The following is a 26,668-nucleotide window of genomic DNA, read 5'->3' on the forward strand; positions in this document are numbered from 1 at the left end:
CAGTAATTAGCTGACAATGATAATAGAATATATTGAATTTGGCGTAGGGGCACATTAGGGAGGTCAATGGAGATGTCACCTCTGTGGCAGGAGGCCAGCCATTGGGTCTCATTCCTAACCTCACTTCCGCTGAGCTCTATCTGACTGGTTGGTGCTGTCAAGTATTTAATATCTAACTATTCATTTCTTGGTATTTTTTAAAAAGATTTTTTTCTGTCTTTTCCTCATCAAGTTTACATTTACTTACTGAACTTTAGAAAAAGCTTATTTGGGGGGCTGGAGAGATGGCTCAGCGGTTAAGAGACCCGACTGCTCTTCCAGAGGTCCCGAGTTCAATTCCTAGCAACCACATGGTGGCTCACAACCATCTGTAAAGAGATCTGATGCCCTCTTCTGGTGTGTCTGAAGACAGCTACAGTGTACTTATATATAATAAATGAATAAGTCTTAAAAAAAAAGAAAAAGCTTATTTGTATAGATTACAGCAGGCCTTTCATTTGTGTTAGTCACTTCCTCTACCTTTCAAAGAGACACTTTGTCTAAAGTGTTGTCTGTTTAGTCCTTTCAGTGACAGACCTCATCATCCAGCTTGCCCACTAGATGACAGCCTCTCAAGAGGTCCTGTGTATGTTGTGTTTGCTGGTGTGATTGCTCGGTCTCTGGTACCTGACTTCTCAAGCTTAGTCTAATCGAGACTCCCTTTTCACCCAAGAAATGCTTTAGTGTCTCTGGTCTATAAAGTGAGTGTGTAGTTCAAACATTTGCTGAAAATGCTGAGAACATGGTTTTGCATAAATATTTAGTACCAAATGATATAGAGTTATAGCTAGTAAGAGCTAGGCTATATCTTTTGAAGAGGACCTGGGCTTGGTTCCTAGCAGGGAAAAAAATGGCTCCTAACTGCAGTTCCAAGGGTCTGATGTCCTCTGTCTTCTATGGGCCCTGTGTGTGTGTGTGATTCATGTAAACTCACACAGGCTTACCCACACATACATTTTTAAAGATATGCTTAGGACTATTTCATCTCAGTTAGCAAGTTTTAATTATGTGTGTGTTTTTGAGATGGTATGGGTGGGTGGATGGGTGTCATGTAACACACGATAGTGTTGAACTGTGTAATCAAGGATGGCCTTGAGTTTCAGATCCTCCTGACCTCATTATCCCTACCTCCAGTCCCAGTGCTGGGATTACAGTAGCGTTTACCCAGAGGGTCTACTCAGTGATCCATGATACCCACCAGGGCTTAATACCTGCTAGCACTCTGCTAACTGAGCTACATCCCTAGCCCACAAATAGCAATTTTAAAAATCGAAACCACATTCCAAGATAGAATTTGGTGTTCACATGTCTACAAAGTGCGCTACAGAACTGTTGCATTTGCTTACTCTAGACCATGGTGTCTCTATAACAGTTGGGCACAGTGCAGTACAAATATTCCTGTAGCAGCATCTAGTAGCCTTGGATCTGAATCAAGGGGTTCCACATAGCATCTTTGGGGTTACATGGGTGACATCATGCGCAGTACAAAGTGCACGTGCTGTGAGTTTGGAATCAAGGTTGTAGCAAGTGCTATGATCCATCATGGCTAAGTGCAGCTGGGAGCACTATGGGTTTATAATACACTTGGTTTTTAATTGTTTGGTTTTTTTTTTTTTTTTTTTTTTTTTGGTGGTTGTCCTTTCAGAAACTTTATTGTTGCCAATTTTTTTGGTGTCCTCCCCATTCAGTTGTTTGACTGAGCCACGCTAAATCCCAACCCACAGTTTCTAAACTGTGGTCTAGGAAATTCTGGCATGTGGATGTTCCACATACGTTGGTTACCAGAGGCTCTGGCCATGTCATAAGACGGTCAGTGAGGTGTGGGATGGTCTGACATGGATACTGGTTGAATTTGTCACACATACTGAGATTACCCTGTGTTGTTTGGCAGATACTTAAGTTCTCTGCCACTATATCAAGGCTGGATGCGGTGACCATTCTTTCAGTGTGCTGACGGGGTTCCTGAGGAACAGCCGAAAGTAGGAGGATTTTAGTTTGGTTCATGGTTTCAGTGGGCTCATGATGGAAGGATGAAGTTGATCACCTGCTGGTGGCCAGGAGGCAGAGACAGAAAAGTTCCAGGACAAGATACAGCCTTTCTTCACCTAGGTGGCATCCCTAAAACTCTGAATCATTTCTCTGAAAGGCCAGCGGACCGTCAGTGAACTAATAAATAGGTCAGAGCCCTCAATTCTAGTTTCCTCTCAGTGATTTGAGCCCACAAGCCAGGAAGTCTTCTGTAGGGAAACTGATACCTAAACTATAACAGTGAGGGTGTCCTGAAGTCTGACAAGGCGTGGATTAGTGTGCAGAGTATCAGCACAGTCTGCTGGGACCGTTGGGAAATAATTCTGTCACATTGTATTTAGAACCATCTCAGTTTTAGATTGTTCTGGGAAGCGTGTGGTGGTGGTGCATAGCTTTAGGAGAGGCAGAGGCAGGCAGGCCTCTGAGTTGGAGACCAGCCTTGTCTGCAGATCTCTGAAGAACAAGTTCCAGAATAGCCAGGGCTACCCAGAGAAACCCCCAGGGCTACATAGAAAAACCCTGTTTCAAAATAAACAAAGAAACTAGATTGTATTTGGTAATAGTTTTAAAAAATAATTATTTTAAATATTTACATATTTATTTGTGTGAGTATTTGTCTGCATGTTTATAGGCCCGGTGCCTGCACAGACAGAAGACAGAGGAACATGTTGGATCCCTGGAATTGGAGTTTGAGATGGTTGTGAGTCACCATGTGGTTGCTCGGAACTGAATCCAGGTCCTCTGCAAGGGGCTCTTAATTCCCGAGTCATCTCTCCAGCTCCTGGTATTAGTACCATTTTAATGTGAGAAAATAAAAAATAACATTTGGCTTAATTTTTTTATCATGTAAAGGTATACATGTGCACTCGTTATCACGCCTATGTTGAGATGAAAAGACTCAGTTTTCTTCTACATGCTAGTCATACGGATTGGAGTCAGGTGATCAGGCTCAGTGGCGAGCATCTTTACTAGCTGCAAAATAAAATGTTTTTGCCAAGAACTTTTGTTCTTTATTTTGTAAGTAGGGATTCCTTAGAGAAGATTGCATTAACTAATTAAGCCATTTCATTTGAGATACAGGTAGCCAGGAGTAGACTCTCTTTGGTTTTGTAACTGCTAACACATGGGTGTTAAAAAATGCTCAAATAGCAAGCAAGGACAACCAAAGAACGGGAGAATACTCAATGCATTTGAAGTACCAGGCAAATTGAGAGATTATATCTAATTTAGTTTTGGACTTGCATGCATAACACACACACTCTCTCTCTCTCTCTCTCTCTCTCTCTCTCTCTCTCTCTCTCTCTCTCTCTCTCTCTGTGTGTGTGTGTGTGTGTGTGTGTGTGTGTGTGTGTGTGTGTGTGTGTGTGTGTTGGTAACTCCTGATGCTAGAGATCGGAACTCAGGTCTTTCCCCCTTCACAGCAAGCACTTTATTTACCAGGACATTTCCAAAGCCTGATGAAAGCTATTTTGAGCAGGGCATGGCGGTGCACACCTTAATACCAGCCTTTGGGAGGCAGAGGCAGGCGGATCTCTGTGTTCTAGGACAGCCAAGGCAGTTAGAAACTCTCTTGAAACACACATGCGCATGTACACACACGCACGCACGCACGCACGCACGCACGCACGCACACAGCTATTTTGAGCTCAATTACCTCGGCCCTTATCAGGATGTTATCTTCATGTTACCTTGTCTGCCAGTCCCCAAGTAGCTTTACCTTGGACAGGATAAAGCAGGTACCTGGGCCCTTCCTGAGTCAGTTCAACTTTTGATTTGAGCAAACCATAGTGGTCCTTCCCCAGGGACCCTGTTACCTCTCCCACCCCTTTGGATTCCTTATGTGTACAGTGTACTGTATTTGGAAAGTGTAGAGCCATTGCGTTTTCTTTAATAAAACTGTGTTTGTCCTTATGTGGATAGACTGTGTCCAGATGCTTAGCTAGCAGGGTGAACTGTTGACTTAGATTATTTTTTTCTTTCTTTAAATAAAGGTTTCCTCTGGTTCATCAGCTTTAAAACTGTTGAAAACTAGCCAGAAAAAGTCAGTCAAAGGAAAAGGCAATATTCTGGAGTGTTTTTAATTTGAGTAACTATATTTCAAGGATAATACAGGTTTTACTTTGCCAGAATCTGTAGCAATAAAAACAAAGAACTGAAGATGTCAAGCCTAAGTAAGGTGAACTTTTTCATCTCAGGCTGGAAGTAGACGTTTAGGGGAGCTAGTCAGGGTAATAGTCAGTCAGGGTACTAGTCAGGGTGCTAGTCAGGGAAGCTAGTCAGGGAAGCTAGTCAGGGACGCTAAGCTCAGGATACTTAAGTCAGGGTAGCTAATCAGTCAGTTCTCAGTGGGCTGAAGAGTCTCTGAAAGGGAGGGGTCATGTTTCGGGTTCTAACTCACTGTCTAAAAGGTGGTGTGATATTTCAGTTCTTCTCCACCGGAGTCTGAAGTGTATGGTAAAGATTCAGGGAACAAAAGAGAATCCCAAAACTCTACACTATTGGGTCAGGGAACCTCAAGAAAGTACCGGCATCAACCAGCAAGGCTGTGAAAGCATCGTTCCAGGCTACTGCATCAAGTCCCATAGGGGAGGTGTGCGGAGGTGTGGGGCCTGTCTGAAAGCCTTGGGGCTGGGGCTCCGGATTTTTTTTTTTTTTTTTAAAGACAGCTAAAAGTCTTATCCTTCGTGAATAGGAGCCCATGGGTTACAGAAACTACATAACATTAAAAGCAAATTGCAAGTCTATATGAAATCCCATCTAAGAAGTGAGGTGGTAAGGCAGGAACTGAAAACACATTGGGTTACAGATGGAGGCAGTGCGAGCGCCTCTGCCTGGCTGGGGCAGACTGCTCCTTAGCTCCCCAGCCCCCTGTGGCCAGCTCCAGATCCCTCTCTTCCTGGGCTGCTCACCTGCTTTATGGCTTTATGGCTAGGAATGAAGCAAGGGCTGTTACTTTTTTTTCTGTTTACTTCCTTGATCCATGCAATACCTTGCTACAGTGAAGTCCCTTGCAGGGCTTGGGGACTGCCCCTTAGACCAAACTCTTCGGTATGTTTTCTGTTTTTTCCTGTGGCCACCAGACTATTCCCAGGCTGGGGACGCATAGGGTGAGGTGTGGGACATGGCACCTGGGTGATCCTATCTTCTACCAGTTAGGTTAGTGGGTTTCCTTCCTGTTTGCACTCTCTAGGTTAGTTCCTTTTCTTTGCCTGTTCGTTTGGTTCATGGCACCATCTGTGTTCTGTATAGTAAATCTGTGCGGCCAACTTGAGCCTCTTAGCTTTGCACAGAGCAGGGGATGTGAAACTTGGTGAGTACTTTTAGAATTGGAAGGCCTGGGAGAAGTGAGCCTGCACGTGTGAGGATGGACTGCAGGCTGCAAAACTCCTGGATAGGACAGACTGACTTCTTCCCTCCTTCAGCCCGCCCTCCCTCCCTCCCTCTCTCCCTCTCTCTCTCTTTTTCTTTATTCTTTTGAATCAAGAACTCATAGAGCCCCAGTTGGCCTCTAATTCACTATGTCTCTAAGAATGACCTTGAACTTCAGATCTACCCTACCACCTCTTTGTGTGTGTGTGTGTGTGTGTGTGTGTGTGTGTGTGTGTGTGTGTGGTGGGGGGTGTTACAAACATGTACCACTACACAGGTTTATACAGTGCTGGGATCAATACCAAGGCTGCTTCAAGTATTCTACATAAGCCCTTTAATTGTGCCACACCCCAGTCCTGTTTTCAAGGGCTCATTTAAGTGTGTATGTGGGTGAGTGGTGGTGTATGCACACACACACACACACACACACACACACACACACACACACACACACACACACACACGTACAAGTGTGGTGGCCAGAGAAGAATGTCAGGTGTTTTCTCAGGTCAGTCTCTGCCTGACATTGGGACAGGTCTCTAGTGAGGCAGAAAACCTTGTAATTTTGGGCTCTTGGTGTCTCCAGCCCTCATTAACATGGTTGCTAGGAGCTTGAATCTTGTCCTTAATGCTTGCAGTACAACTGTTTTTACCCTCTGAACTATTCTTTTCCTTTCTACCTTTCTTTTTAAAGATATTAAAAATAATATACGGTCTTCCGGTCGGGCCGAGCTAGTGGCTGGGTTTGTTGAAGGACATCGGCTGCAGAGTTTGTGATTCGGACGAAGAAGATTGAAGTCATGGCTGGTCCAGAAAGTGATGGCCAATTCCAGTTCACTGGTATTAAAAAATATTTCAACTCTTATACCCTCACAGGTAGAATGAATTGTGTCCTGGCCACATATGGAGGCATTGCTTTGTTGGTCCTATACTTTAAGTTAAGGCCTAAAAAAACCCCAGCTGTGAAAGCAACATAAATGGATTTTGAAATGTCTGGCCTTATCTGTTAAGTCCCACGCCTGAAGAAGCTGATGTGAACTCATCATGTAATACTCAATTTGTACAATAAATTATGAACCTGGAAAAAAAATAATATACATATACCTGTGGGGGTGTCTTTAGAGGCCTGGGGTGTCAGATCCCCCTGAACTTGGAGTTACAGGCATTTGTGAACCACCCGGTGTGGTCTGGAAGAACTCGTAAGCGCTCATAAGCCTGTCGTCCAGCTTTTGAAACTGAACTCGTGCCTGTCTTGAAGAATGCCTCAGGAGAGAGGCTGGCGGGTGCTCCGGTTCACTCTTCCTCTTGTTGGTTTGAAGGATGGTGGCTTTTGTGCCATTACATATTTTCCTATGACCACAAGTTTTTACCCTGTTCCTCAGAATCCTAGAAATCCACCACAGATTTTGAGGTGTCCCAAGTTCTCACTTTGGAAGCTGCCATGAGTTCATTTGGTGCCATTGTGGCACGGTGATAGTTCAGAAAAGAGCTCTGGTTGATCCTGTGGTGAAAGCTCAGCTAATAAACACAAGTAAGACCTGTTCCTTTAGATACTGGAGAAAGCTTGATCTGATATCCTGAGAACAGTGGTTAGCAAGACTACCGACAGGGTGGCGTGTGTAGCTGCTGGAACCTACAGTGGACTTCGAATATGCCGGCTCTGCTTCCTGAATGCAAAGCCTTTGAGGACAGCATGGAGTGTTTGTCATGCTAATAGAGCTTTTTTATAGATTCTTCTGGACTATTTCTGGCAATAAATGTAATAATTCTTAGAAGCCGACGTTTGCAAACCAGTTTGTTGACTACTCAAGGTGAATCTTGAAGTGCACGTGTTTCAGTGATAAACGACATTTTCAAAGGCCTCGCCTCACAACTTCCATTTCTCTAAACCTCTCAAATATAACAGTTGTTGCTTGTGTGTCTTGTGGGATTGTTAAGTACGCTGCATTTAGTACTGAACCAGTGGACGAAACTTTAGGCTTACCTTGAGCTGTTCAGGGGAAACGCTGCAACTGGGACCCACATTTAAGGTTTGTGTTCAATAACTGTTGGGCTATGACCAGGCCTCTGGGTAGATCGAGAGCTGACTTTGTTATATTTCCCCAGATAGAGCTAACCTGGCTGAGGAAGTCATTCTGTAGCCACTTCTCAGTCCAACATTTTCTAACAAGAAGTAGAAATAGGGCTTTACTTAAAAAAGATTTTATTCTTTTGAAACATTTTTTTCATGCACTATATTTTGATTATATTCTTTCTCTTCCCCCCAGCTTCTTCCAGATCTTCCACTACCTGTAGGGATGAAACTTTATGCCATTTCCCTTTCTCAGAAACAACAACAAACCAAAACATAAGTCTGAACAGATAACCTTAAAGAAAAAGAAACAAAAACAAGGGAATGATAAGACACAACACAACAAAACCAAAAGTGCACAAAATGCCATGCAGTCTTTCATGTTGGCCAACTGCACCAGGCATGGGGCCTGCCCTAGAATGTGGGTGATGTACCAAGTGACACTCCACTGGAGGACAATATTATTTTCCCTTTCCCAGCAGGTATCAGTTGCAGATAGCGTCTTAGTTAGGGATAGGAGATCTTGAACTTGTGTCTTAGGAAAGATTTATTCCTTTAAATAGTGTGTGTGTGTGTGTGTGTGTGTGTGTGTGTGTGTGTGTGTGTGTGTGTGTGTGTGTCACTCTTCTCCTGGAGGTCAGAAGAGGGCATTGGATCCACCAGAGTTGGAGTTACAGGTGAGCTGCCAGGAGTAGGTGCAGAGAGCCTAACTCCAGTGCTCCACATGCAGTATATGCTCCTAAGTGCTGAGCTGGCCCTGCTTCCACAGCTTCCTGTTGCCCTGTGTGGCAGGAGGCTTGCTCATGTGCCTGGGTGCTTATCTCCTTTCTTCCCTCTGGGGGACCAAGGTTGATATGTTGTTTTAAAACCCTTGTCCCAAGTTCACCCTTTGCTTCTCATTGTTTTTATCCTGGTGGCCAGCTGGCTGCCTGGTTCAATGCCTCCAAAAAAAAAATTCCTTTATTAAAGGATGTGTCTGAGCTCTGACAACTTTGAGGCTTGATACTCCAGATTTTTTGTTTTTTAAAGATAGGCTGTTGCTATGGTAGTACAGACTGGCCTTGAACTCAGCGGTGCTGCCTCCTGGGCTGCCACGGTTCTGGGGATGAGTCACCCGTACCTGGCTTCAGGATTCAGATTGTGTGATGGCCTTAGAGAATATCTCACTCCATACTCCATTTCCCCAAGCAAATGCTGAGTCCCTCTCCCTGAAGTCTTTCCCTGAGGGGCCTGGATATGATAACTGAGGCCTCAAGTTTGGACCAAGTTCTTTATTCATCGTTCATTCATTTGTTGGTTCCTTCCTTCCTTCCTTCCTTCCTTCCTTCCTTCCTTCCTTCCTTCCTTCCTTCCTTCCTTCCTTTTGAGTCAAGGTCTCTGTAACCCTGGCTATCTTGGAACTTTTTTTTGGCAGACCAGGCTGGCCTTGAACTTACAGAAATCCACCGGTTGGGATTAAAGATGTGTATCATCATTCTCAGCTGTCAAGTCCTTTCTTAATTGCTACCCACATCCACTTTAGTCCTTCATGTTCCCTTCGCCAAGGAGTGATGGTAGAGTCACTCGCCCCCTAAAGCTCAGCAAACATGCCCTTTACCCTCCTGGGGTTTCCTAAGAGCCACAGGGAAGCTGGTAAGAGGGGAAGAAAACAGTAACAAAGGTAACCACGGAGGTGAGGTTACAGATTGATAGTCCCAGTTCAGCAGAGAGGCCCTCTCAGAAGCCATTGTCCCGATACCTTGTTCCTGACTCCCCAGGAGGCTCACTAGGCTTCCATGTCATCTCTTACTCCCATATGCCCTCAGATATGCTAGCTCCCCTCTTCCGCTCCCTTTCTCCAGCTCCCCCTCCATGGCAGCTCCTCTTAGATGTCCACTACTCACCTGGATAATGGGACATTCTGAAACAGTCCTCAGCTATTAAGTAGCCGGAAGTCTTCCTAAAGTATTTCATGGGATCACCCATCTTCCTTAGAAATCTCCCCCTGTCTACCCACTCACCCACCACCTGTTTGTCTGTCAGATAATTTACGCTCCCTTTGGGACCTGTCTCACTGTTCTCCTTTGCCTCTGCCCCTTTGCCTCAGGACCTGTGGCTGGTATGTGGCCTCTTCCACTCAGTTTCACTTGGTGTCTGGGCTGGGACTGCCTTCCTGCACAGCTTTTGGTGAGCTCCTTCAGCTTGTCTGTTGGCATGTGGACTCACTGTGCTTATCACAGCTTTCCTTGAAGATGCTGCTATTAATTCATGGGAAACACTTGGCCCATTGGTTGGTTCAGATACCGCGGTCACCATCATTACTGTCAGAACTGCCACTGTTACTAGTGTTCTTTTTACCTTTGGGAGACTTGGTTTTCTGTCTAGATACTGGATTGTTTTTTCTTACTCCATTTTTTTTGGGGTGAGTGTATGTTTTTGTGTGTGTGTGCACATATATGTGCATATGTGTGTGATGCATATCCATGAATGAGTGAATGCATCTGGGAACCCGAGGCTGATGTCAGGAGTCATCCTTGGTCATTTACCTTATTCATTGAGATGGATTGCAGCTCAGAGCTCAGTAATAATTGTGCAGCTCTCACTTCCTCTGGGCGCCCTTTGTCTCGGGAGATCTTCCGCAGTTGAAAGTGCTGGGGTGTCCACTCAGGTTCTGGGACTCTGAACTCTGGTCTTCCTGCTTATTTCTGTGGAAAGCACTTTAACTACTGGGACATCTCTCTAGCTAACAGTTGGATTCTTTAATTGAAGGGTAAGTGCTTTTTGGGTGTGCTTTGAGGTCCGTGCAATAAATTTTGGGGTTCTGAACCCCTTGTGCATGCCCCTGAGTGTCTGCAACTCCGTTTGGTGGTGGGAATGTCGTTGTGGTTGACACATGGGTGTTTGCAGACCTGTCTGAAAGCCTAACATGCAAATTCAGGGGAAAATATCATCAAACAATCTTTTTAGGCGATTGGTTCTTTATCATTGCATATTTAAAAGTAGGACCCTGTCATATGGGTGAGCTATAGAATGTTCTTGTATTAAAAGGAGTTCCCAAATTAGTGGTCGAGTCCAGGGCTATAGATTGTACCTGTGAAACCCAACGGCTGGTTCTGGCAGGCAGCCTTCTAGTGTGTGCAGTGTGACTGGAGGGTGAAGTCCATGTGACATTGAACATGGCTTGGCAAGGACAATAGAGCTCTTACAGGACAAATTCCCAAGGTAGGCAACCTTAAATTGGCAACTGGGGATCATCCAACACCCAGTTCTTCCCATTTCCCACTCTTCTGTCCTTTAATTGTTATCTTTTTCCTTTGTGGTCCACAGTGGCTACAGTAGCTCCAGCCATCACATCCCCACAGGAATGCCTGGGAGTTGTTCTTTTTCTCAGTAGGAATCTTTTCCTGTTGTTAGTCATCCCTCAGAAATCCTTTCATGCCTCATTTGGACAGTAAGGTGTAAGTGAAGTACTTATTCCCAGATGAAACCAAGAACCCAGCGAATGGAATCACCACGCTCAGGAGTCTTAGTAGAAGAGGACCACAGTCTGGGTTCAAAACTTAGGAAAGGTGGGTAGACTGCAATTCTACAGGCAATTGAACCATTAAACTCTAGGCAATCAAGGTCTCAGTAGGATAATGGCCACACAGCCTGTGACTGTCCCCTGTTGCTCCAGGTGATGTTCAGTCTTAGGGACAGAATCTAGGATCTTGTGAATGCTTGCCTAGCACAGCACCTCTGAGCTAAATCCTTACTCCTTCTTTTTGGCCTTTTTACTGAGCGCTCATCACTGTCAAAGGCCTGGAAGATGCTGCTGAGAAGAGAAGTGACAGGCATGGGCGCGCCCTCCTCTTGGCTGGTTTAGTTGTTCTCAGGGCTGCCATAAAAAACACCACAGATGAGGTGGCGAGACAATAGACATTTCTGTTTTCACAGTTTGGGAGGCTGAAGTCAAAGATCAAGGTGTTGGCACATCCATGTTTCTCTTGAGGACTCTGTCTTTGGCTTGCAGACAGCCTCTGCTGTGTCCTTACATGGCCTTGCTGTGTGTGTGTGGGGGAGGTTGGGGGCTTAGGGAGGGAGGAAGGCTTGCCTGCTACCTTTGGATGATGTCAGGAGAAAACATCAGATCCCTTGGAACTGGAGCTATCATGTTGATTGATGATGGAAACCAAACCTGGGTCCTTTGTAAGAGCAAGCATTTTTAAGCAGTGAGCCATCTCTACAGTCCCCAGATCTCCTCTCTGGAAAACAGTCAAATGAGAACCCATTTTAACCTAATATTACCTGAGGACATTTAAGGAGTCCAACTCCTTTCAAAATCAGTCACATCTACCTTTAGTCATTAGGAGTTTGGGTTTCCATGGATTTTTTTTTTTTTTTTTGGTGGGGGGTCATAGGTCAACTTATAACGATCTCACAGTTATCTCTTGGATGCGAGTGTCAAGCATGGTACTAGACACTAGGATGACAGCTGTGATTTACTGTAGATACCTTGGGTGGCAGCTTACTGTTCCCCGGTTACTGCCTCTGGACTTGTTCTAGGAACCTCTAACAAAATGACGACAGTGCCTCTACCTGCAAGGCAGCTCCTTCAAAACCGGTCTCATGTACATTGCTCATCAGCTCAACACCAGTAATGGTGGCCCGGTGTCGCCAGGAAGGGATTTTTTTTCTAGTTGGAGGGGTTTCCTGAGAGAATGCAGTGGGGGCCAGGGTTGGGTACATTAGGAATAGGAAAGGCAGGAGATCATCTCTTTTGGGTAGCACTAGTTGGCATTCCTGTCAGCTGCAGACTAGAGATGGTTGCTGTGTGACTGGTAAGGCTGGAGCCTTTATCCTGTGGTGGCCAGGGGAGCTGCACTGAGGCAGGACCAGGTCCAGACAGCTGTCATGCTGGGGTTCAAGGGGTCACCTCTTTGGGAAACAAGGAGTGATTGTTTCTGGCTCGAGTGCTAGGTAGGATGCAGGATGCCCAGGATGCACATCGGATGACAATGCGGATGACAACGTCACTTCTCTGCACATCCACGATTACATTTCAGGGCATCAGTATTTGGACCAAAGGTTTACCTAAAAAAGGAACAACTTGAGCTTCAAGTGGTGCCCTGTTTAAAAAAAATATATTTATGAAATCTTTAACCTGAGTGATTTGCAGAACAAAGGAGGCAAGGATGATGGGGGGGAAAGGAACAGAGTCAGTCTTAACTCATTACAATATGAAAAAAAATGTGGCAAAAAAATTGAACTCAGTTAAAAAATTTTCGGATTTAAACATTTAGTTTTCATACAGTATATTTTGATTGTATTTTTATCTCCCTCAACTTCTCCCAGGTCATCTGTCCCTACTCAGACCCCCACAACCACAAAAAACTAATATTAAAAAAAAGAGGGACTCATGTTCTGTGTCATCCCATTCACAGTTCCCCTGAGCCTGATTGTCACTGTCTTTCCCACTAAGCAGCCTCCAGAGATGGTGGCTTCTTGATGCTGTAGGCTGGGCCTCACATCCCTCTTTCAGTTGTATTTGAGCTACAGGATAAGTGCAGTGTCCTGGTTGCAGATTCTCTGGGCCGTTCATCAGGCAAGGGTACTTGAGCCGTCTGACGAGGGCTGAGAAGCTATTGTGTATGTTTTCATCCTGGACTGTGCCCTTATAGGTCAGAGCCTTTTCCCACTAGTGCTATGGCCCTGGCTTGTATGTTAGCAATCAGCAAACTTTAAAAGCCAGGCAGTAAATATTTCTGACAACACGTGCCATATGGTCTGAGGCACCCACCACCCGGCTCTGAGGAGTGAGTGTGCAAGTACCCACAGTGTGTAAACCTGTTGCTGTGATTGTGCCCCGAGAAGAACTCTCTGGGGACACTGAAATGTGAATGCTAAGTAATAGGCCCTTTGGGTTAATTTTCAACCATTTAAAAATGGTAAACTCATTCTTGTCCACAGGCCCTACGAAAACAGATGGTGGACCATATTCGGCCTGTGAGCTTCAGTTTGTCAACTCTCTTCTGAGTCATGGACACAAGAACATAACAGATCAGAGGCCGGGCTGCAGTCCCCAGGCTGAGTGGTTTCCCTTCCTCATGTCACAGCTTCTGCACCTCCCAGGTGCCAGATCGGGCCAGGATATTAATGACTGGGTTTAACTTTTCAGCTACCCTCCAGTGTAGGTCCAAGAGCACATGACATTGTTAGCTACCCAAAGAAAGTGGTGGACCTGTGAATGCACCATTCACGCTCAAGTCTAGCCAGAGGAGAGTCAGTATTGTAATGAATGTAGTTTATAATGATCACAGACTACAATATCCCGAGTAATTTTGGGCTAATAAATAAGTAACCAGCAGAATTGCACGCCGGACATGATGTGTCCCTCTGGAGAAATGCCACCTGGTACACAGAGCCCTGTGCATGCTCACCATTGTGTGGTCTAAATGGAAAGATCAGATTAGCTTTGACTTCCTGTCACCAGAGCAGAGCTGGCTGCACCTTGCATCCAGGATGGGAGGCAAGACCTTTCATTCCTGAGAACCGTGACGGATGGAGGCTTTGTGCTTTATGGATGGAAGATGTTCTGGGTGCAGCGGACAATGGAATTACACCTCCACAGACATCACCCCTAGATCGAGAATCAAGTTTGCACGTGTGCCCTGTAGCATTCCCTCTTGCTGAATGCTGAGACCGGCTTCTTATTAGGTTATGTCAGAGCAGTGCTCACTGCAATAATGCACGATGCTCCTGTGGTAACTCAATAAAGTCGAGGGAGGGAGATGGGAAGGGTGCTGACTTGCTTATTTCTAAAGTGCTGGGAACAGCAGGCAGTTAGGGTTCTGGGTCCAGCCCTCTCCCTGGAGCCTTGCTTGCTGGTGTCGAATCTGCCAATGCTGAGGCCTTCAGTTAGGAAGTTTATCTTGGTGGTCAGTGGAGCAGCATCCTGCCCCCGCTTCCTGGCTTCTGACCCACCGGCTCTTTCTGCTTTAGGGACGATCACTAGATTTTGTTGTTTATGGAAGTGCCCAGTGAGGCTTGTACCAGACCTTTTCTGACGCATGAGTCATCTTTTTTATTTTAAAGAGGGGAGGGAGAGAGGCGGGGCGGGGCGGGGAGAGCGCTCGTGATAAGCTCATGTGCATGCATGCGAGCAAGCATGCCTGCTCCCTCACTCCCATCTTCTTGTGCTTGTCCTATGCAGTTTTTCACACCTGTTCCATTCTTTACACTGTGCTAATCGAGTCCGGGAATGATTTCACCAGAAAAGAAGATGCTAGGAAACACCTTGTGCCCTCTGTTTTAAACACTACCACTGTTTTGTGGTGAAGTATTAAGTAGAGAGAGCACCAGCCTCTGAGTAAAGCCCCCGTCCCCTCCCATGCTCAGTTTTATGTGGTTAGGGGGATGGGCATGAGAGTCTGGACGTTGGGACCTGGAAGCTGTTGGCCGGTTCAATGCCTACGTGAGAGTTGCTTGGAGAACTCGTTTAAAGGCAGGCTGTGGCCCCTCACTTTGACATGCTCTCATTCAATGACAGCTGGCCTTTAGCCTGTTCTAACAGGAATCTGGATGCAAGTGGTCAGAGGACTTACCTGGAGGCAGCGCTGGGACCCCTTCCTTTTATGGAGGGAGAAACTGTTTTCAAAGAGGAGAGAGACCTTAGAATTTGGAACTGCAGTGAACAGTGTGGACCAGGGCTTTGGCACTGCATCACCTCATAGCCTCTTGCAGGCACCTTGTCTAAAGACAGATGTAACCCACTTCTCAGTCACTCTTCTTCAAGCTTCTTGCTGGGAGCCATGTAACTGGGGACAAAGCTAGGGCAGAGGCTTGAGGATAAGTGCAGTCTGTGCCCGACCCCCCCCTCCCCCCCGTATGTGTTTGGTTCTCTGAATGTGAGCAAAGCAGTTGTTTGTCCCCCCATGATTTTTTTTTATTTCACAACCCCCTCCCAAAAAAAACCCCAAAATGACAACACCTACTACAACAAAAATCCTGTAATCACAATAAAGGAAGCAGAACAAAAGAGCAGGAAAAAAAGTTCTGTTTTAAAATAACCAGTAGCCCCCCATGATGTGTCATGTCTCTTCCATAGGCTTACTGGCGCAGAGACTCCGTCAGACCTGCCTGCTGTTCTCCTCAGTAAACCTTAAGTAAATGCTCTCCTTATGGCTCTGTCCTTTGTCAGGATGACTTTTAATGGTCTCACCCTCTCATCCCACGGACTGAGTTTACTTAACCATTCCTCTGTTGTTGGGCATTTAGATGCTCCCCTCTCCCGAAGTTTTATGCTTTTAATAAAAATAATACTTTGAGATGCAGCTTCCTTGTGATTGTAGATTATTTTCTTAGGGTCAATTCCCAGAAGCAGGATTTGAGGGGTTAAAAGACAAAGGATTTTTTTTTATCTCAATGGATACTGCTAAATTGTTTTCCAGAGGAGTGTCCGGAACTCCACTGCTGATGAAGGACCCCGGTTTCAAGTCGTGGCCCACTGTAGACACTGAAGGTTTTGCAGAGACTGCTGTTCAGTTCTTTCTTGGATGGTGGACAGGTTGCATATGGCTTTATTTATTCTTCTTTTTAGGCTTCCATTTCCTTTGCTTTTTATAGGCAGCTCCTCGATAGCTAGCTCAGGTCAAGTGGTTTTTTTGGTTTTTTTTTTTCCCTGTGTAGAATTTTTTAGATTCCTGGATTTTACAGATAAAACACAAACCAACTAAATTAACAACTGAACCCAAATGCCATCTGTATAATAAATACTTTGGACATATTTTATGGTTGGATTAGCTGTTTGTGATCTTAACTTCCTTACAGGTCATGAGTTAATAGGGTGACATTCGGGGAGAGCCGAGGGTCTTTTCCTCTTCTTCTTAGACTTCTCTTTGTTCTTTCCTTCCAGCCCCCACCCTCATTTCCTGTCCCCCCACCCCCATGCACTGAGTTTGCGTCTTTGGAGATAAAAACATAAAAGGACTGGTTTTTACTCATGCGCCTTCAACTCTCAAAACACAGCTTTGCTAAATTATGTACCTCAGAATGAGAAGAAAATCACAGCATTGTAACAAATTGCATGTGACTAAAGCAGGAAATCTTAGAAAGGTGTGTTTGAGGGTGCAATCTTAGCTGGTAGTGTGGGGGAGTCCGGCGTGTTTTTCAAGTTGGTCTTGACTCACCCTGTTCTTTCTGGAATGTTTGCTATCCTCAGTATGACAGCGTCTCCTTGATGACAAGCTCTCTCACTGGTCCATGCATACCAGGGCCCCAGAACTGGTTTGCTTTTTTGCCTGGGGTAAATTGTGGAAACACCCCTGCAAGGCGGGGGGTGGGGGGGGCAGCCTTGCAACAGCAGCACTTAGCATCTGATGGGCACTGGGTGACTGCTCTCCAGGCTCACGGTGGGGATGCCAAGCTTAGGTCTGGCCTCACAGTGCCGCCCTGTCCTCCACCCCTCCCCCACTCCTCCCTCACTTAGTGATGGCCGCTCTACCTGGGCCATGCTGGCCAGGCAGTTGCCTGGTGGGAGAATCTAAAGTTGGCAGTATAGCCGGGTGTGTGGCAGCTCTGTTGCTATTTAATTTGTTAATGAAACAAGGGGCACATTTTCCCCTCCTGCACACCTCTCGGCTGTTTGCGATGAGGCACAATTAATTTATTTGTGCTGTCTGTGGAGGCGGATGCCAGCTAATGCAGTGAGGGCTTTTATCTTTACGTTTGTAATGAAGAGGGGCAGGCTGCTGGCAGAGTGACAAGGCTTACAGATGACTCACTAGCCGACTGCAGATGCTTTCTTCTGAAATAATAAAATGTGTGCACTCTGAGGCCGGGTTCCTGCGTGAAACAGGCAGAGCAGGTTTGGGAAAGTTCATGCCAAAGAAAGAAGAAGGAAAAGGCGGGAAGCTCCCTGTGGGCTGCCTGGCCTGACTGGGGAGCTCCCAGCCTCCCCTCCCTGCTCTAAGCCACTCTCTGGGTTGGCTCATTTGTGTTGCAGTGGACACCATGCTCACAGCCACCTCTTGTGGGGTCCGAGGCTTCCCATGCCCCATCCTGACTCACCTGGTGAGGCCTACTTAGGAGACCCCCACATCTAGGGCCCATTTGGTGTCAGCCTGGGAGTGTATCCGGGGTTCCTCTGGCTTTTGTAGCTCTAGGCCTGGGCTTTGGTGGTGGAGTGGCTCTCTGTCACTTACTCTGACATAACAGTTACTATAGCAGCTTATATAGTAACTGCTACTTAATGTAGGAAAACTGCGTTTTATAAGTTGAAGGTAGTGGACTAAAATGACTGTTCTTCTGACTTTCCAGTTGCAATATTCTGACGTTGAAACTTACGTGAGTTGGATTTGTTGTATTTGTACTAGAGATCAGGAAATGGAGATGGGTAGATATTAAAATATAACATGTCTGTATCCACACGGGAAGGTACTGGCCTTGAAAACCCAGTGTCCAAAACCTGACCTTAAGATCTTTCTATGACATTGATACCCTAAGGATGAAATGAAACATTCATAAATGGCTGGCCATTACAATTCAAAAATTAGAATATATATATATATACACATACATACATACATACATATATATATATATATATACAGACACACCCCCCCACACTCATGATATATTTCCATTGTTCTGTAGGCTAGCTGAAACCACAAGATACTGAACATTATCTTTTAAGCATACCTGCTGTTTAAGCACTCATGTGGCTGAGGCAGGTAAATTGTCACTTGTTCGAGATCAGCCTGAACCTGGACTACAGATTGTGACCTCCCACACCTCAAAGAACCAGGGGATGTGGGGGAAAGCATAAAGTCTGTGCTGGGTCTGAGAAATGCATTGTAAAGTGTATCCAAGAAAAGTTTCTTTGCCGATCAGTCACCTGGTACAGCTGGTTGTGCAGAGGGCCAAGTGTCAGCGACTAGTTGCACCTGCTCCTGTGCCAGTCAAGCAGACAGGAACGTGCCTTTCCTACCTGAGCCAGAGGAGCCGTGCAGGTTTACAGATGAAGCGACTCTTAGGAAGATGCTGTTCATTTATCCAACCCATGCATCCCCTAAATAATCAACTGAGCTCCCGAGGGCTGGGAGACAGGCTTGGGCTGGGAGTGGAACATGCAAGCCTGTCTCCAGGGAACATGGAGCCGGTGGAGAGAACACAGTTGAGCGGCTACAGTCATGGCAGGTGGCAGGGGCAGCGATGAAGAGGATGCTCCAGTAGAGGGACATCAAGGAAGAGGCACCTTAAAGTAATGGCACTGATCGGGACACTTGAAGGTTTTTTCAAAAGTTAAAAATTAGGTTTTTAGGGGTTGGGGATTTAGCTCAGTGGTAGGGCGCTTGCCTAGCAAGCACAAGGCCCTGGGTTCGGTCCCCAGCTCCCCTCCCCAAAAAAAAAAAAAAAAGGTTTTTAGATGAATTCTCAAATTCAGTTAAAGTCAGTTGTAAGTAGGCGTGGCAAGAAGCTGCTGAACAAAGCCACTCTGTGGACAGCAGTGCAGTTTATTAAGAGCAGAACTGCTGAGCTGCCTGGGATACTGGAGGACAGCATCCAGCAGCAGGGACTCCAGCCGGCTCGTGATGGTGGGAGACCCGAGGAGATTCTGTCAGAAGAATCTGGTTTACTGACCATCTGGTCAGTTTATTGATTTCTTTTCTTTTCTTTTTTTTTTTTTTAAATTCTTGAAAAAAAATCTGAGGAGATGGGGCAGTTGTCACTCTGATACGAACATTGGAGGTCAAAGGGCTGAGGAGCATGATCCAAGGTCCCAAAGAGCCAGCACTCACAGGTTTTTAATCCCCTCTTCTACCTGGTTGGTATTTATTCCCATTGGACACCTACCCCAATCCAATCCTCTGGGAAGCAAAGGTATTTGGGATTATCATGTAACTTGGAGCTGGGAGGTGGGGTGAGAGGCTGATCTTCAACAGCCTATGGAAGTGGTTAAGTGTCACATTTCCTAGAGCAGGATGCCTAGGGGGTTGCAAGTGAGGTCAACAACCAGAGACTGGGCAAAATGTGGTACTGAGGATGAACCAGGTTTTGGTGGCTTTTATCTTTAGTGCTTGTTGCCTTGTCTGGTGGGGAAAATGGAGAATTCCCAGTAGCAGCGGAAGGAAGGAACCCGTTATTAGGTGTCCCTTGGATGGAAGGCAGACGAGAGCTTAAGCTTTAGTGGTCCTATTGACTGACAGACGTGCTTACTAGAGAATGGATGCAGAGCCTGTTTGAGCTGTGACAGATCCACGTTGAGACTTCCTGAGGTTTAGCTGCCATTGTTGTGGTGAGGATGACCAGATGTTGACTGCTCCAGCATAGATTGAGGGCCTGTGGGCTAGAGGCTTTCAAATAAATCCAGTCTTTTGGTAAAATGGTGGGTGATGGGATCAGTAAAGGGCAGAGGGAGGACGTGTGTTCCCAAAAAGGTGTCTTAAGAGTGAGGAAAGCTAGCAAGCAGTCCTGGAGTGGCCTGGTTCCAGAAGACATACATTTCTCAGAAGGATGGTCCCTTTACCTTCTCCGAGGACTACAGAATGTAAAGGTGCTATTGTACCTCTGGAGGCCTAGAAACTAGCTGGGTAGCTTTAGAGATGAGTGTTGGGCCATTGTCCACTTGTACCCTGGAACTGGTGTGGACTGAAGGAAGGAGTTGGCCGTAAGGTGTGCTGTGGGGAGGTTTGGGTGCATGCAGGTGGAGCATCCTTGGGTGACAGTCTTCAAAAGGGCAGAAAGGCCAGGGTGGAAGAAAGTGGTAGAGAGGATGAGACCCAGTGTGAAAGGCCTTGTGACTTTCTGTCAGAAAGAACTTTGCTTGAGCATCAGGGGAACAGTACCTATCTAGTAGAAGCTAGGCTTGGAGCCCTGCAGTGGCTTCTGAGTCCTGGAGGGCTTGTCTTTGGGACTCAGAATAGGTAGGAGTTAAGTTTGGAGGGGTGGGGAAGAGAATGGAGAAACGTAAGTAGGGGTGGGTGTTGGCTGACCTCCACAGTCTTGTCGGATAAAGCAGTTCCCAGTTACATCATTGATAGGGGCCAGGTGACCTCAACAGAGAATAGCCGCCACCTGCTTGAGGAGATAAGAGGCTTCTAGCACTTTAGGGTTATCAGCCCAGTGGTACTAGATGTGGCCTTGGTGATGGGGGAGCCCCTCTCCTGCCAAATAGAAGCATGGCAGTGTAGCATGTGGGATGCATACTTGTATTTTGATGGTCGTGTGCTAAAGTGAGGGCCTTGTGAGAGCTAACCTTTGGTGGTAAATGGTGGATTCTGTAATCTGGTCAGAAGAGCTTCAGGCATTGTCTGCTTGGCAGGAGGAGCTGAGAGAGCTTCCATCTACAGTCAGGGTGTGGCAGAGGGGACATAGGGAGCTTTGGATTCTTGTAGGTGAGGGAGTCTAGTGATCCCAGACAGGAGCGAGCGGGTAAGGGTGGTAGTTGGAGGGACGAGCGGAGCTGAGCTAGGAAGGGGGCAGGGGTCGAGAAATACTGGAACCTGCCTGCCTGCCTGCCTGCCTGCCTGCCTGCCTGCCTGCCTGCCTGCCTGCCTGCCTTTCTTCCTTCCTCCCTCCTTCCGTTTGTTTTTTGAGACATGGTTTTTGTGCTTAGCCCTGGCTGTTCTGGAACTTAGTCTGTAGACCAGGCTAGCCTCTGGAGTGCTGGGGTTGAAGGTGGGCATCACCCACTTGGCGTTCTCTCAAAAAGTGATATAAAAGAGGTGGGAGTTAGAGGGAAATAGAGCAGCAAGGCTTCTGTGTGTCTGTAGCTCTTTGAGCCTGTGAGAGGAGATTGACCAAAGGTGGCTTAGAGGCTTCCTGGGTTAATAGTGAGTCTGCTGCTAGCACCCATAGGCAGGATGTCCCCAGTTGTTTGGAAAGATAAAAAACAGGGGCAAATGTGTGCCCTTCTTCTGACCCAGGATCCCCAAGGCCACTTGTCATTTTTCAGTAGCATAGAGATAGACGGTTGGTCAAAGTCTGGTAGAGCCAGAGCAGGAGCTTGTAAGGACAGCATTGTGGGGACAAGAGTAGGCAGATGTGACAAGTGTGATAGATTCCAGAGCTTCCGATAGGGACCCCTAAACTGCTTCACAGAGGGGGCAAGTGAGAACAGCAGAGTTGGGAATCCGGGTTCTGAGGTACTGAGGTATTCCATAAGACCCAGCAAGGAAAGAGCAAATCTTTAGTGGTGCAAAGATCAAGGGACTTTAGACACCATGCTGAACAGTGAGCTTGAGAGAGCCGAGACAGCAGAAAATCTGAGTTGCACCTTGGAAGGAGGGACCCCTGTGTCCTGTTTCCTGAAGGTTGAGTAGTATGTTGATGTGATAAGAACGGGGTCTGTAGAGTGGGAACTTATCTACGTAAATACATGTTGAATCAAACAACTGGGAGATAAACCAAAAGGTCAGTGTCTACAGCTTGGAAAAAAATGGAGGCGATCTGCTCTGGTGCCTGGGTCCTCCCTGGTGAAGAAGGCATGGATGGTGTGCAGGTTGGTGATGTGATAAGGTGGGAAGGGAATCCCAGAGAGTAGAGTGTAGAGATTGGGCACCACAGGGTGGATAGGGAGGACATATACCTTCATAATCCTAAGGTCCTAGACCAGGCTGCAGAGTCGTCAATAGGTAGCATGGGGCGTCGAAGGGAGAGTGGGGGACTTGATAATATGTTTGTTGAGTTGTGAGGGAGGTTTCAGGCCTTGTTTATGTTTTTCAGGAGGTATATGGTATTGAGGGTGACAAGGGTGGGGGGTAGGGTTTGGAGTCAGAGCTTCTTAGGGGAATGATGGAACACCATTGGAGGAGAGAAAGTACTACATACCTCGGAGTCCACAAAGGAGGCTGTGAGAGGGTTGGCTGATGCCCCAGTTTAAAGAGGAGCAGGAAATGCCCTGAGAAAGTTGGATGAAAAGACAAAGAGAAGTGTATGTTAGCCATGATGTCTCTACCCAGAGACTGGTTATAGTGAGGAAGGGTGAGTGATCAGATAGCCCCGGGGAAGCAGGGATGCAGACCTGTAGCCGTAGGCTGGTGGGTGACCCTCAAGTCCCATGGTAGATAGAGAAGTTGAACTGAGTGAGCCAGGAGCTATAGATCAGGTGACCCCCATATGAGTCAAAAAATGACAGGGACTTACTACCATCTAGACCGTTACCACAGACTCACTACGGCAATCCTGATGGCTTGATGAAGGCAGAGGTCCCGGGCAGCATCAGTCTTCAGGCACCAGAAGGCTGGAAAGATTTTCCTGTGGAGGAGGAAGTTGGGGCCTGACCTGCTTTTGCAGGGCAAAGGGGCAAGTCTTACTCCCCAGTGTCCTGTCTGTCCATAGTTTGGGGCAGGGTCCTCACAGTGGATGAGGTGAAAGGCAGTTCTTTGCCCAGGGTCCAGTCTTGCTGCATTTAAAGTGGACCTGGGTGGAGGTTTTTGGTGCCAAGTCTGCTAGAACTGCTTCCATCCAGCACTTCTCTGAGAGGATAGATTCCATCAGTGCTAGACCTGGTGAGAGCCTGTGGTGCTAGCCTGTGGGGACAAGGGAGGCAGTGACGCCTCTGGAGCTTGAGAGGTAGTGGGTAAGGGAGCTGACAGCATTTGTGGAGGATGAGGTTGGGGAGGGCAGAGTAAGGGAGATGCAGAGAAGCAGATTTAAAGGGTATAGGAGGAGCCAGTGATTGAGGTCGTGCGTTAGCGGCATCAGGATTTGGTTGGGGAGGTGCCCAAGTGGGCTCCAGATCATAGTCAGCTTTGGGAGGAGTTGGACCATTTACCAGTGCCTTGGTAGAGGCCAAGGTCAGTGAGTATTTGAAAGTCAAGGATGCCATTTTCTGGCCATTGAGACTGATTATCAAGTTTATAGCAAGGCCAAGCTGTGTTACAGTGAAAAAGAAAATGGTCTAAGAGAAGCAAGAAATTTGAGGAGACAGGTAGGAGGGGTGGTGGCAGGGTCTGGCTTACATCAGAGGATCCCGTGGGCAATGAGATGAAGTCCTGAAAAGGAGACAACTTAGAAGGCGTACTAGGATCAGGGTAAAAGGTGTGCAGTCCACACTGGGCGCCATGAGTAGCAAACCTGCTATGAGGAGGAGACCAGCAGTGTGCACGTGCATAAGGGGTTAAGGAATGACAGATCACAGAGATAAGGAATGAGGGAGCAGAGAGCCAGGACGGACGGATGCAATTGATCCAGAGGCTGTCCTCAAGTGGATTGAGGTTTGTCAAGGGAATGCCTGGATCATGAGGGATGGGAGTCCCAGACAAGTGCTGGGCACCCAGGAAGGTGCTAGTGATTTTGTGGCAAGAAAAGTTGAGCTGGCAATGCCGGGAGAAGGGCACTTAGCTAGTTGGTGAGGAGATGTGCAGGAGAGAAGAATGGTGAGATGGATGGCTCAGGGTCAGGAGTCGAATGTGATGGATGGCAGAGGCCAGCAGAGGCAAAGGATCTGTACCACAGGAAGGTCGAGTCAGCAGTTTTGGGTTAAGGGAGGGACTGGGTTTCCACAGGAAGACCCAGGCTTCCCCCCTGGGTGTGAGTAGGCATAGCAAGTAGCCACTGACTAAATCCAGTCCATTGAAGAGAAAAGCAGTTTACCATGTTGCCGGGGATAATGGAGGACAGCGTCCAGTTGCACAACTAGTTTTATTTTGTATGGGTGTGTGGCAGAGGGAGATGGCTCAGAAGCATCAACAGCCAGTGGGCACTCATTCAGACAGAGGAGGTGGGGACCATTATAGTCAACCAGCTGTTTAAGGGCCTCTGATAAACATTTTAGCCAAACCTGACCCAGGTAGGACCTGAGCTGTCACCCTAAAATATTGCCACCAGTACTGCCATTTGGGGGCCCCCCTTTGACCATTAGTATTGCTGAAAGGCTTTGTATGCACAGGAACAGCTGATGTAAGGCTTGGTAAGAACATATGTGAGAAGCTCTCTTAAAGCCTGCATGTACCATGAAGCATAGGGAGTGCCCAGTGCTGGGTTTGCTGGGTTCTGGGAAGGTGCCCAGTCTACCCTCAGGTACAGCATGTATGTAATAGGAGTGGTCACAGACTTTGAAGATTTAATACTGAGGGTTAAATGCAGAAATAACTTACTAAAAATGTTGCTTATGTTACCTCTGAGTCAAGTTCAACATGTTTTCAACATGGGCTAATAGTTATTAAAATTAATTTTTCCTGTTTTCTTTGAACCTTAAATAAGGTTTCTGTGGGTGGTGAAGCTGGGTCTGGGGGTGCAAGAGGAGGTGAGGTTAGTAGAAGAGACAAGGTTTTTTAGAGTGAAAAGTTATTTAGTAAGATTTGAGGTATAACTTGTGAGGTGTTTCGCACCTCAGCTTTCCTGCTATTTCTAACATGGCCTTAATTGAAATAAAGCTAAAATGTCTATGAAAAACATTTTAAAAATATCTAAGCAGGGCAAGGGCATGGTGGCACTCAGGAAGCTTTGAGGCAGGAGGATTGCTGAGTTTTGAGGCCAGCATAGTGTCCCTGTCTCCAAATCTCATTCAGTCCTTCATCAGGACTGACTGACTGAATGGGACCCTGTTGCAAGCTCTCAGGTCAGGGTGTAGTTTCCCAAATCTTAAGTGAAAAGCTCATCCCACTGAGAACGGTGGCTCTCTTTGTGGTAAGACAAACACCTTCTATACATTAACTTGTGCACTGATGATGTTTTCCAAGGTAGACAAGAACTGTGGTCATTTGGAGACTCAGAGCCTAGTATGTAGAAAACATTGTCCATATGCACTCAGGGGGTCAGGTCTGTGAGGTGCTGTGGATAAGAAAATTTCTTCTGTGTTGCACTTGGCTGACTGGGTGGTAGGAATGCCCGAACATTGAAGCCTAGTTCTAGGCTTTCCTGGTTCTCAGACCTATATTGTCTTCCTGAAGCTTGTCTATTCTTGATAAAGGTATTGCCACTTGACTGCTGTTTCCTAGAAACCTGGGATGGGGAGGAATCTGCTGGGCTATAGGGTGTGATAATGAACTGGCCACAGCCCTGCACCCAAGGGGTTTCTGCTGGTAATGCCCGGACCAGATCTAGGAATAGGCATTCCTCATGTGCTGTGACTGACAGGGTGATTCAAAACACCAAAGGGAGTGGTCTTGACCCTTGTCTGGCTGCCAGGAATCCTGTTTCTTACCTTTCCCCCTTGGAACATTGAAGCCACTGATCTGTGTTGGTTTAGCTCTCTGCCCACTCTCACGAGCTCAGCACCTCACAGCAGCACTCAGCACCTGCCTTTGCTTCCACCAATTTACTTGTGCTGACATGGGGCATAGTGCCTCTCCTGACAAGAATAGCACAGGCTGGGGCTGGGGATTTAGCTCAGTGGTAGAGCGCTTACCTAGGAAGCGCAAGGCCCTGGGTTCGGGCCCCCAGCTCCGAAAAAAAGAACCCCCCCCCAAAAAAAGAATAGCACAGGCTAGCCAGAAGGCTCTCAGAGGACAGAGTCTGACAGCTCAGCAGGTGCATGAGGTAGCTATGACCTGGTATAGTCAGCAGGCAGGCAGATAAGTCATTGGAGTGGCTAGCATCTGATATATACACATCCCTCCAGGCTAGTCTTAGAATGGTAGTGCAGAAATACACTGGCCTCTAGTGTGTTCCCAGAATATCTCTATCTGCAAAACATCTTTGAGGAGATGTTTGACTTGCAAGCTTGTGGTTGATAAAATAAATATATTTTAAAAATGTAAACCTCTTTGGGAGAGGTTTGAGTTTCTCCTGTCCCCAGGGGAAAGGCAGGCCCTTAGTTAACCTCTTTTCCTCCTCAGTGTAGAATTCTTGCTATGCTTTGTAAGAAGAAGAAGCATCTTTGGAATGTGGCACCTGCAGAAATAGAAGGAGCTCTGTTCAAACCGTGGGGCCTGGCTATTGTCTGGGCGTGTCTCAGCCTGACACCTGAGGCTTTCGAGGGTCTGGAATCCATGGCTCTTACTCTATGTGTAGCTGAATTCTGAGGGCAGGCAGCATGAGTGTCACTGAGGGAGTCTTCTTCCCATCCAGTAGAGATGCTTGGGACCTGTAGAGATGACATGGCAAGATGTAGGAGCTGCAGTTCCTGAGTTGGTGAAGGGCTGAGTGAATGAGCCAATGAGTAGGGTTCCCCAGGCCTGGTCTGTGGACCAGCAGCATCAGCCCTGCCTTGTTTTAGTGTGTGTGCATCTAAAGGCACATTTGGACTCTGGGTCTAGA

General features: G+C 46.8%; 2 protein-coding genes across 3 annotated transcripts in view; both read left to right on the forward strand.

Moving 5' to 3' along the window:
- Positions 1-26,668, forward strand: part of Tead1 (TEA domain transcription factor 1) — a 220,993-nt gene that overhangs the window by 22,901 nt on the left and 171,424 nt on the right.
- Positions 6,149-6,526, forward strand: LOC148007797 (ATP synthase F(0) complex subunit k, mitochondrial). Its single transcript, XM_087607470.1, has one exon. The coding sequence runs from the start codon at positions 6,237-6,239 to the stop codon at positions 6,411-6,413; it is 177 nt and encodes a 58-aa protein (XP_087463596.1). The 5' UTR covers positions 6,149-6,236; the 3' UTR covers positions 6,414-6,526.

The sequence above is a fragment of the Rattus norvegicus genome, chromosome 1, assembly GCF_021556685.1.
Source record: "Rattus norvegicus strain SHRSP/BbbUtx chromosome 1, alternate assembly SHRSP_T2T, whole genome shotgun sequence".
NCBI classification, from domain to species: Eukaryota; Metazoa; Chordata; class Mammalia; order Rodentia; family Muridae; genus Rattus; species Rattus norvegicus.

Excerpts from the sequence above, each read along its gene's own strand:
- LOC148007797 (XM_087607470.1), top strand. The coding sequence starts at position 6,237 with ATGGCTGGTCCAGAAAGTGATGGCCAATTCCAGTTCACTGGTATTAAA.